The sequence below is a fragment of the Dryobates pubescens genome, chromosome Z (genome assembly GCF_014839835.1).
Source record: "Dryobates pubescens isolate bDryPub1 chromosome Z, bDryPub1.pri, whole genome shotgun sequence".
Taxonomy (NCBI): Eukaryota; Metazoa; Chordata; class Aves; order Piciformes; family Picidae; genus Dryobates; species Dryobates pubescens.
This window is the reverse complement of record NC_071657.1, coordinates 14,175,325-14,187,429: the sequence shown is the minus strand read 5'-3', so window position 1 is coordinate 14,187,429 and position 12,105 is coordinate 14,175,325. Positions and strand designations below refer to the sequence as shown.

At 38.1% G+C, this 12,105-nt stretch overlaps 1 protein-coding gene across 1 annotated transcript in view; it reads right to left on the bottom strand.

The window, feature by feature from the left end:
* The window catches only part of DMXL1 (Dmx like 1), a 90,532-nt gene that overhangs the window by 42,082 nt on the left and 36,345 nt on the right, over positions 1-12,105 (bottom strand). Inside the window, exons 10-18 of the mRNA XM_054178766.1 lie at positions 10,379-10,591; positions 9,464-9,717; positions 8,679-9,363; positions 8,046-8,167; positions 7,390-7,479; positions 6,990-7,089; positions 4,758-4,874; positions 2,641-2,865; positions 314-2,014 (exon numbers count right to left, since the gene is read on the bottom strand). Of these exons, the coding sequence (XP_054034741.1) occupies positions 314-2,014; positions 2,641-2,865; positions 4,758-4,874; positions 6,990-7,089; positions 7,390-7,479; positions 8,046-8,167; positions 8,679-9,363; positions 9,464-9,717; positions 10,379-10,591 (3,507 nt within the window). The remainder of the gene's footprint in view (positions 1-313; positions 2,015-2,640; positions 2,866-4,757; positions 4,875-6,989; positions 7,090-7,389; positions 7,480-8,045; positions 8,168-8,678; positions 9,364-9,463; positions 9,718-10,378; positions 10,592-12,105) is intronic.

Sequence of the window (12,105 nt, the reverse complement as noted above, 5' to 3'; positions counted from 1 at the left end):
GGTTGATGAAAAAAGATGTCTCTTTGCAAATGAATTAGGAATAAAAATAATAGTGGCATAAAGAACAGTAGAAAGTCTGATTTTATGGAAATCTGAAGCCTTGAAACCTTAAACAGTAAATAGAATCACAGAATTGGTTTTGGTGGGAAAAGACCTTTAAGATCTGTGATGGCACAGTACATAATACAAGCTTCACTACGAAACAGAACTATGATGTGCTTTTGTAAGCCACAATAATATTCCAGAATAGGAAGAAGTCCCAAAAATGTTTCTGAAGCACAGCAGTACATTTAACTTGGAAGAGACAGCTTACCCTGATTTCTGTCTCTGCTTTCTCCAATGTCCGTACTGGTAGTAGCAATCGTGTCTGCTAAGGCCATCAGTGACATTTGCTCCATCCTAGTCAGACCTGGCAAGCTTGAGTGAAGCAAGTGACGAGAAAGAACTTGAGCATGCTCTGGTCCAAAGTAAGTTGGGCTATACTGAGAAAGATCAATGACTTCTGGTTTTGAACTGTCTTCATCTGCATCAAATGTAACAAGTTCATCTGTACTTATAACAGTATTTTGAAAGAGATCGTCGTAATTGTCATTGGGCATATCTTTCTTATTTTGGCTGTTTTGATTATTAGACTTCTCTGAAGACAAGTAAGATGAATCATCATCTGCAGCAAGCAGAGCATACAAAGGCAATGGTGGAACAGAGTCTATTTCAATATAGTCTGTAGTCTCAGTTTTGCTGAATGTTTTGGGATCTCTTGCAGTACTTCCACTAGCACTGATGGTCAGGGATCTGAGCCTCTTATCATGATTAGATTCTGATTCATTTATAGCAACAACTTCTCCAGCAATGCACTTCACCAGATGGGACAGAATGGCTTTTGCTCTACGTACTTTACCAAGATCCATGAGTTCCAACAGCTGATACGGATGATATTGAGGTAAAGTGGGAGATAACATATGAGCTGCTTCAAAAAGTCCAGAATCTTCCATTTCTGTAGACAGATCACAGGCAGATCTCTTCCCACTAAGCTTCTGTGCGAGGCTAGTCAAAGATCTGGTCAAGGTTCGCTTTGGTGGGTGCAGACCTGAAGCAGCTGACTGGCTTTGTTTCATTATGTTATTTATACATGATATACTTCCACTGTAAGAATCAGTACTAACTAGTTCCTGCTTGGAAGGAGACTGCCACTGGGAATAAACATGCATTTCACAATCCATTCCAACTACAAGAATGCCATCACGCACCCAAGACAATGAGACTGGAAAAGGAGATGACCCCTCTACAGAGGAAACCAAGTCGACACAACGCAGCATAACAAACCTAGTAAGGGCTGTAGCTTTTGTACTGCCACTATGACAAATAGATACAATCTCCTTACCATTTTGTTCTTGCATTTTCCCAGAGAGTTGACCAAACATAAAAAGTTTTGATCCAATCCCCACTGTTAAAATATGTGAACCATCTTCCCTAGACATCCAGTCTAAGTGTACCAAGTGCTTAGTGTTAGGCAGAGTATTCCCACTGTGAAACAGAGAAATGTCTTGTTGGTTATATGCCAGTGAACTATTATCAATACCAACACCAGCACCTAACATGGTATCCATCTCATCTAAGTGAAGTGTCTGTTCTAGAACCCAGGAAGAACCTCCTGTAGATTCACATTCAAAAATACTAACATGCATTATAAAATCTTGGGACAGCTGATTTGGTTTAGATGTCACTTGCTTATACGCTACTGCTAATCTATTAGTGTGTGCACAGCTAACTTCAGTTGGCCTTCCTGGGACATTAATAGCACTACTACTACTAACAAGTCCACCCTCAATCAATAATGGCCATTCTTCCCACACATATGTAACATCACTGTGTGCACTATCTTCTGGCACAGGAGGAGTGGATGATTCAGTGGTAACCCTACATCTCCAGAATCGCACTTTTCCATCAGAGCATGAAGTAGCCAGCAGATATGGTGCACGACAAACAGGATATATGGAAGAAGAACTCAGATGTCCTAAAATTAAATGTTAGAAATACACTATCAGTGTGGGAAATACTAAAATTACTGATTTATTGAGTTATTTTATTGATTTATATTATATTATTGATTTATTATTTATTATTATTGATATGATATTATTTATATTATTGATTTATTGAGTTATTTTATTATTAAAAAAAACCCAAACCCCATCACTTCTTCACACAGATACTATGAAACCATTTTCCCTTTGTTTCCACTTCATGCTTTAGAGAGAAATCAAATTATATGACTTTACCCTAAACATGACAAAATATTTTTGAGAGACTGATGCAAGCTTCAAAATTTAAGTGCAGTACCTACAAAAAAATTCATGCATGACTTCAAAAAATAGTCATTCTATAATTCTTGTTTTGCAAAAATCTGGAATATTATGTATTGTAACTTAACTAAAAACTTTATTTAGTTTTAGTTCCCAGACAGAGATACAAAAAGCCAGTGGAGCACATTCTAGCAAATTTTTGGATCCATCTGCAGGTACGTTAATTCTAATAACAAATACCAAAGTTACCATTACTTACATTTTAAGACCAGAGTCAGAAAAGCAAGGACTGCTATTTTCATCTTAAGAAAAAAAGAAAAGTAAAACAATTACAAACCTGCTGATGGCTTTACACTTATTATCTCTACTCCTTCTGGCAAATTCAGCTCTTGACTATACACCATTTTGGAAGACAGAGTAAGCCAGCTGGTGCTCTGAAGGTTTGCTCTGCAGGCCTGATACTTTTGACTGAAAGGTGACTGGATCTTGTCTGGATCTGGCGAAGAATACATTTCCTCTGTTTGCATCACTGTTTCTGGAGTACTTGAATCTATCTTTTCACCTAAAAAAACCCAAAACATTGTTATTTTAAAATAACCAACGATTTCTCTTAACCTAAAAATTAATTTTACATACCTTAACAATTCCAGACAGATAAAATATAACTTAGAATTTGGCTTTCATTTCCAAGAAAAGAGTTTGCACATTCAGATTTAAGAAGAAATGCTAGCTAGCACACCTCAGATTAAATACTTCTGAAACTCAAAAACAGCTGAGAAGTTATAGCTTTAAACTCTTCAGACTTGTACCAACCAGATTGTAATAAGAAGTGCCAAAACTGCAGATGAAAGAGGTATGTATACAGTTATCCACAGAAATTAATGCTTCATCAAGCATAAAAACTGCCTGCAGCTAGAGAAAATGAAGTATCTCCATGTTTTACCTCAGAAATTGTGGTAGGCTATTTTTCAGAAAAAAAGTAAATATTTGCTTAAAATGTAGGACCTCAGATATTATGTCATATGAGTGCTTCATTAGTTTTATTTAAACAACAAAAAAGGAAAGAAAAAAAAACTGCAAAACAAAACAGAAGTTGAAGTATGAATTTGATTGATTTGGAAGAAGAAAACTGCCAACAGGTGTCTGAAAGGCCCTATCAGTAATGCCCTGCCATAACTAGAGCAGAAAATTTGTATCTTTAGTCCTGTCATTAACTTATATACTAATGGCAGTAATACTTCAAGTAATTGAAGAAATTCTGTCTTTGAAAGCAACTGTAAGACAAATACCAAGTTGGTTTAAATCATAGAATCATAGAATCAATAAGGTTGGAAAAGACCTCAAAGATCATCAAGTCCAACCTATTACCCAGCACCATCTGATCAACTAAACCATGGCTCCAAGTGCCACATCCAAGCCATTTTTTAACACCTCCAGGGATGAGGACTCCACCACCTCCCTGGGCAGCACATTCCAATGGCCAGTTTTGGAAAGAACTTTCTCCTCACCTCGAGCCTGAACTTTCCCTGGCACAGCTTGAGACTGTGTCCTCTTGTTCTGGGGCTGCTTGCCTGGGAGAGGAGACCAACCCCCACCTGGCTACAACCTCCCTTCAGGTAGTTGTAGAGAGCAATGAGGTCTCCCCTGAGCCTCCCCTTCCCCAGGCTAAACAATCCCAGCTCCCTCAGCCTCTCCTCACAGGGCTGTGCTCCAGACCCCTCCCCAGCCTTGTTGCCCTTCTCTGGACACCTTCAAGTCTCTCAATGTCCTTCTTAAACTGAGGAGCCCAGAACTGGACACAGGACTCAAGATGTGGCCTAACCAGTGCTGAGCACAGGAGGAGAACGACCTCCCTGCTCCTGCTGGCCACACTGTTCCTGATGCAGGCCAGGATGCCATTGAAAAACCAACAAACAAAATCCAAAAAACCCAAACCAACCATGCTTTGTAACAGATTCCTCTGGTATGTGGTAAATGCCAGATTTATGTTCTCTTAATAGCAGAGAACTACTGAAGTATATCTTAGCTTACTTAAAATTATTTTATAGTTTTTGTGGTAATTTAGTAGTCTGAAAGAGAACCAGGAGATTTCAGAACTTCCAAATTATTCCTAATTGTAATTATAGCCTGATGTTTCAGTGCCTCAGACTACAGTCCAGTCTAGAACTTGTGTAAACTTGATTTCTGAGAATGAAAACAACTAAACTGTTAGTCTGTATTAAACCAAGAAAAATCTATTTGCTCTTATCTTAGAATGCACATAAACTACCAAACTGAATTTTGGCTCAGATTGAACTCAAAAATTTCAGCCTTCTCAAGTAATGAAGAAAGAACAGGTTGTCATGAAAGCTTGTAACCAAAGAATTGCAGGAGCTTTTCAAAGATATTGAAATACAACTTAAATACACTCAGTACTTTTTGCTTTAAACAGAAAACTACAAGAAAGAGGCTTACCTACTGAGACAGGAATTGACTTCAAATGTAAATGCCACATATGCAGTAAGGACTGGTTTTCAGTATACTCTATCACTATTAAGTAGAATTTTTCAGAGAATCCATTCTGCTGGTTCCCTGATGAAATTCAGAACAGAAAGATCTTAGGTGTTATTCACCTGAAAGCAGAACTAAATTTTGCTGGCTAGCAAATAATCATATTAAACATATAATCAATAAACTAATACTGTAATGTAATGATCAGTCTACATCCAACCTTGTTGTTAGCTTTCCTACTATTCTATCACACGCCATAGCCACTACAATTATAGGTACGCACATGAAGAACAGTCAGTGTTTTCTTTTAGAGAGGATAATGTATTTTCCTGAATTTTCTGTGTTTAAAGTTAAATGTCCAAACATTCTAGGCTCTACACCTTTGTCTTTTACATGCTTGTCTCTTATGGTTTCCCAGCTATCCATTACATGCAACCGTAATGGTTTAAGACACTGAGCTAGACAGCGGGTTGGCCTTCAATGAACAGAATGTATACAAATCACATCTACATAATAAATGAGGTATCAGTGGCTTGGAAAGTCACAGCCTGGTCCAATGGGTAGGTTCAATGATCACAACCCAGTCAGACTACATAGTCTGCAACACACAAGAGGTACAATGCTTCTTCCTAGGAAATCAGTTGCTAAAGTTTCGCCCACAGAAAAGACAACACAAGTTGCAATACCAGGAGTCAGTTTTGGGGGGAAAAGGTGGCGGGGGGGACGGGACAGTTCACCTGGCCACTCATTCCTTAGCACTGAAGTAAATCCATTAGGACCAAGAAGAAACAGCTAGTTTAACAAACACCTTTCTTCTTCAACCCTTTAAGTGTGCATCTACATAAAACATGATCAAGAACAAGCTGTATTTGCCCTGTAGGTTTAACACTGGGCTTCTTATGGTACTGTAGAAAAAAACAAATCAAGTGAATTTTTTTAAAAACAAATTGAGCTAAATACTTTAATCAAGAGCAAAGAGTGGGAGTTTTGAAAACTAAAGAGCTTTAAAGCACTAGAAAATACTCTCAGATAAGTGTATGCAAATGATACACTTCTAATTTGCAGTTTTTCAGAGTCCATCTAGCCCAACTTCTTACACATCAGCAACCCATACAGACCTTCAGAACCCAGAACAGATGCATAAAGCAGCCCTTTAAAAATCAAACAGATTCCATATTTCTTTTAAAGCCCTTTTTGTATGTCATATTCAATATGCAAATGTATAGCAAATTCATGCTGTACAGTAATACTTCCTTCTGCTCTCTATTTTGTTCCTGATTTTCCACACTCCATTTGAGCTTTTTGCCACTCCACCACTCAGCGAAGGTCATTTTCATACATTATCTCCACTGCTCCCAGTTTCCTCAGACAGAATGAGATAATTCAGAACTGATCACTAATGTTCTTACGGTTCAAAAAAAATATTTCCCTAGGTGTCTCCCTTTTTTCTAATAAAAATAAGCTCTGTGTACCACATTATTAAGCAGTATTTTGACACTGTTCCACAACTTCACTTCCTTTTATTCAGCATTCCCTCTGCAGGTGACTTAGTATAACAAACACCTCTGACTCTTTTTGTCCCCAAGTTATTTCACTGAAACAGAACAAAACAAAACAGAGATGCCCATACAAAAGTATCAATAACCCACTCCAGCAAGAAAACCTGTTCATTTATTCCAGAGCAATTCATATCTGCTCCAATACTTACAAATGCCCACACTACTCAGAACATGGCATTTTATAGTTGTGTTTCAGGGCATTTGTTAACCTGTTATTTACTATACCAAGCAAGGCTTGAGCACCAGTATTTAGGTGATGTCAAGATCAACATCCATGACAAAAGGATGTAGTAAGCTTTGTCTGTGTCACAGCCTAAACATACAAGCGCTACATTTAAAACCTTTTCCCCCCGATGTAAGAAAAGGATTGGCAACAGAATGCTTAATACAGCCAGTGAGGGGTATTTCATGATTTAAGCTAGTTAGTGTAAAATTTGGTTGCATACTACTACTCCTGAAGGAAATAAAACACCCATGAGTTTCACCAGATTAAATTTTCTTCTTTGGTATATAGAGATCTGAAATAAAGTAAGGTCTTAAAATGCTTAAAGCTCCATAAAAAGTTCTCTTTTCTCTATGGAATGAAACATACACTGGTTTGTCTTCAGTGTTTCATTAAAAAAAAAAAGTTCTTTACCAGAGTCTGATAAACTGTTGTTTTCAAGCATTTCCTTCTCCTTGTTATTTAAAATGAAGTCTTCTTGAAAAACATGCAGTAACTGTGTTTTCCTGCCATGCTAAGAAAGTAAAAGCACAAAAGTAGTGAACAGCACAAAGTTTACTAAGATTGCTCTCTAACATGAGAGCTTTTAACTTGCTAAGTTATACACATCAACAGATTTCTCAAGAAAATTAACCTTCATTACTCAAATTACTTTCATTTGCTGGCACTATGAAACCAGAAGCAGGTATATGTCAGAATCAAATTTTAAATACCTCAGCTTTACTTCATGAAGAGCTACACATATAGTCTTCATTATTAATACTTTTAAAACAAGATGATTACAGTATAAAATTACTACAGAAGATGATCTTACAAGCTCTGTGATGGCATCCAGTTCAATGATGCATCCTGGGCGAGCTGTAGATTGTTGACTTACGATGTTAAAAACTTCGCCAACGTATTTCTGTTTAAAAAAGTTAGAGGGATGGTGGTGTTAACTCAGTTTTGTGCATTTCTCTCACACAGCCTGCTAGGTAGGCACAACGTCATCGAATAAATTTTAACTAAAGCATTACACATACACTGGTTGCAATCCTCCAAGAAAACATTGGCAGGTACTCTTATCAAGAGTCACATTGTTTTTGATGGCTGAAAGGTGGAAAGAACACCAGAAAAGCCTCACATTCAGCAGTGAATTGTACTTTCCCCAAGATGCACAGTCATCTCAAAATTTACTTACAATGGAAACTGTTGCTCTGCTTTTTACCCCTTGTGGTGCCCACATTTCAAAGGTATTTCCCACTAAGCATTGACTTACCTCAATATGCAAAGTTTAGAGATTAAGGGGATGCAGTACAGCTACAATTCCAAAACACTTTATAACATTTAATGCTCGAAAACAAACAGAACAAAACTAGCATAATGTGTGAAGTCCTCAGCAACCAGCTTGGTCAGCTACCAAGACCACCAAAACTAGTGCTACTGAATAAAGTTCAAGCTTCCAAGAATTTGAGATAGCTTTTCACTTACAGAAATTTCTGGATTGGAGAGCTCACACAGAAGTTTCTTAGCATCTATTACAGCTTGATATAATCTCAAATGGTGTCCATCACTAGCCACAAAGCAGGCACTTGGAGAATTACAGTATGTACCTGAAAAATAAGAATGCAAAAAGTAATCAAGTATTCAAACAACAACTTGCCTTTTTTTTTGAAAGAGATGATTTTGAGATTATGAAAGAAAACAATATAGCATAAGAAAAATTATCTTATTAATTTCTGTTGACAAGCAAGAACTACAAGGTTTAACGCTCTGCTCAGCAATCAAAGTATATGGAAGTACATGAGAAGCAAACCAGATTAAAAGATACTCCTGTTTGAGTGTTCAACATGCTCTGAAGTATGCACTAGCATCTCAGCACTATAATGCATCATCTTCTGAAATACCAAATACATAAAATACTGCAGAAGAATATAGCAATCCTCAATAGGAAAAAAAACAATTTCTAGGTAGCAGGAGCTGGGAAAGTTGTGAAATAAAGGAGCCATGCTTAACATTTTTTCCAATGTGTTCAAATACATCTACATTATCTATTTAAATAGAATTGTTAGGTTATATTCCTTTTATTCTAGAATACTTCACAAATCAGGAAATGAAACTCACCAAGGCAGTAGCTGGGTATAAGTGTGGGCAGCCATGCAACGTTAGAAAATGCTGAAACATGAAGAGAATTGATCCGAGCAAGTTCAGAAACTCCACCAGAAAAGGACAGAGGCCCAACAGGGTCAACTCTCCAAAGAATAAGTTCACTGTAAACTGCATTTAGATCCTGGGATGTTACATCAGCATTGCCTCTACTCTGAAGTCTTACTGGTGACTCCCGAGACTTCAAGGAATCATTTTCCTGTTTTGCATTCTCAACATCTGGTGAAATTAAAGCATTGTGATGTGAAGTTGTAAGCAGCAGGGGTAATACTGAGTGGCAAGCCAAGTCATTAAGATGAAAACGGTGACCACAGTATCGGGATTTATGTGAAATACTGAGTACTGTTGAAAAAGCAGATTCCTCAGCAAAACTCACTAGCCACTGGTTCAATGACCCATCTGCATGTTTAGAAATCATCATAACATTAGGTGTGAAGATACTCAGTTTTAAACTGTTGGTTGATTTACTGTGTCCAGAGCAGATAAGCATAGATGAAGATCGTGTAAGGCCAGAAGGCTTTTGCTTGCCTTGTTGAATGGCTAAGTCAACATTTTTGGTACAAGCATACATCACTATACTTCTGCAAAGGGAGTTTGCATCACCCGTTGGAAATGCAACAGGAATTCTTGAGACAAATGACACCTAGAATTTTAAGAAAAGGAAAAAGAGCAAGTGTTAAAGTTATTTTCTTATCACACTCCTCAATAAATAACAAGGCATAATCAGAAAAAAAATAAAGTACCTGCACCTGGCGAAACATGCCAGGTTGGTATTCATCTAGCCAGTCCACATGCCACACCAGCAGTGAACCATCCATAGGATGTATACTGAATAGCATGTCAGCGTTTTTATTCCATTCAGAAAGTAGTACTTCAATTTCATGATCAATAATAGCAGAAGATAAGGGAACAAGGCTTGAATTTGAAGTAGTTTTCTCATCACTGAGCTCCTTCTTTTCTTGGTTTCCTTTATGCTCATCTCCATTTTCATCAACTTCTACAACACACACACATACATATACTAAGTTTAAAAGCAGAAGTAGAACTAGAGAACATTTCAGGCCTTTTTAAAGTAATTTATAGTGACTTCATTTGACAACGACAATTTTGATCAGAAATGCATTAGTGGACCTCAGTCAATGACTAACAAACCAAAATAGTTCATATTGGATCTTGAAATACTTTTATTCTACCTTGGTTTACATTTTTGCATGCACAGACAAAACAAAAGCATCCATCTCCAAATAGTATATATTCAAATCAAATAGCTGTGTCATTGAATAAAGGTACTTAAATTAGGTGTACACTAATATGTAAAAAAGCAAGTTAATCCTATGAGTGTATTATTTAAAAAAATTTTAAGGAGTAAGTACAACATCATGCAAAGGCTCCCTCAAGGTTAGCCTAATTAAATAATAAGGGTTTTCAGCATAACTAACCCAAAATATTTGCAACAGCCATAAACAAATTCAGAACTTCTAGACACAGATTTTTGAAAGCAACTTAGGTACTTCCAGCATAAAGGAAGGAAACACAAAGAAATGTTACTGTAGTCTGTCTGTACCCTTTACATGTCAAGTTGCCCATCACTTACTTTCCTGTAAAGAACATAATTACTTTATAAAATGAAAACCATTTCTCTGTGATGAGATTATTACCTTCTTCTGATTTACCATCTATTTGATTAGATTCCTCAGTGTTAATCTCTGGCGAATGATGTTCAAAACTCTTTTTAAGCTGTTGTAAAAACACTTCCATAGACAAGGTAAAATGAAGTTCTTTGTTGTTCAGCCAGTGCACAACAAAAGGTCCACTTTTTTCTTCGTTTTCACCAAGACTCAGAGATGAGATAGAAGGGAGTAGAGGAATATCTACCAAACAATAAAAAAGAAGTGTTGACCTTTTTACAAATCAAGCATTTTGTTTAAAAAAAAAATAAAAATAAAAAATTAAAGGCACTGGGTTTAGGCAGAAACCCCACCATGAAAAGAATACATTAACTGCATTGCCAGTTTGCGTTCTTAGAATCATAGAATCAACAAGGTTGGAAAAGACCTCAAGAATCATAAGGTCCAACCTGTCACCCAAGACCTCATGCCTACCAGACCATGGCACCAAGTGCCATGTCCAATCCCCTCTTGAACACATCCAGGGACGGTGACTCCACCACCTCTCTGGGCAGCCCATTCCAATGGTTAACAACTCTCTCTGTGAAGAACTTTCTCCCCACCTCGAGCCTAAAATTCCCCTGGCGCAGCTTGAGACTGTGTCCTCTTGTTCTGGTGCTGGTTGCCTGGGAGAAGAGACCAACCCCCACCTGGCTACAACCACATTTCAGGTAGTTGTAGACAGCAACAAGGTCTCCCCTGAGCCTCCTCTTCTCCAAGCTAAACAATCCCAGCTCCCTCAGGCTCTCCTCAAAAGCTTGTGCTCGAGGCCTCTCCCCAGCCTCGTTGCTCTTCTCTGGACACGTTCAAGTGTCTCAATGTCCTTCTTAAACTGAGGGGCCCAGAGCTGGACACAGTACTCAAGGTGTGGCCTAACCAGTACAGAGTACAGGGGCAAAATGACTTCCCTGCTCCTGCTGGCCACACTATTTCTGATGCAGGCCAGGAAGCCATTGGTCTTCTTAGCCACCTGGGCACACTGCTGGCTCATGTTCAGTCAGCTGTTAATCAGTACCCCAGGTCCCTTTCTGTTTGGCAGCTCTTCAGCCACTCCAACCCCAGTCTGTAGCTATGCATGGCATTGTTGTGGCCACAGTGCATCACCCGTCACTTAGACTTGTTGAATGCCATCATGTTGCACTCTGCCCATCTGTCCAGCTGGTCGACATCCCTCTGGAGAGCCCTTCTACCCTCTAACTGATCAACACCTGCTTCCAACTTAGTGTCATCCGCAAATTTACTGATGACTGACTCAACCACCAACATCTTCCACCAACATCATCTACTTCCAGTATTAAATTAACTTCTACCATTAGAGTTGTTCCACAGGGAAGCAATTTCATATGCTTACAGTAGGATAACAGGATGGCCCTTCACCGCTACATCTTCACGACGTAATAATGTACAGGTTAATTTGCATTATATTTTGCTACTACTGCTCAGTACAAACCAAATTAGCTAAATAATTTCCCAACACTTAGCTCACAATGGAAGCTCAATTAATTATATACTGTAATAAAGGATTATGTATGACAGGGTTACACTAGCAAAAACCAGTACAGTGACCAGCTGATGTCCTTCCTAACATCATCACATAAATACAGCAGGACTATCAGCAATTTTGTTGTGGGGAAGAGATGCATTAGAGGAAACAGACAAGAGGAGCACAGAGTATGTAAGAAACAATCTGTCTTCCTAAAAAGACCAGTTACTGTCAG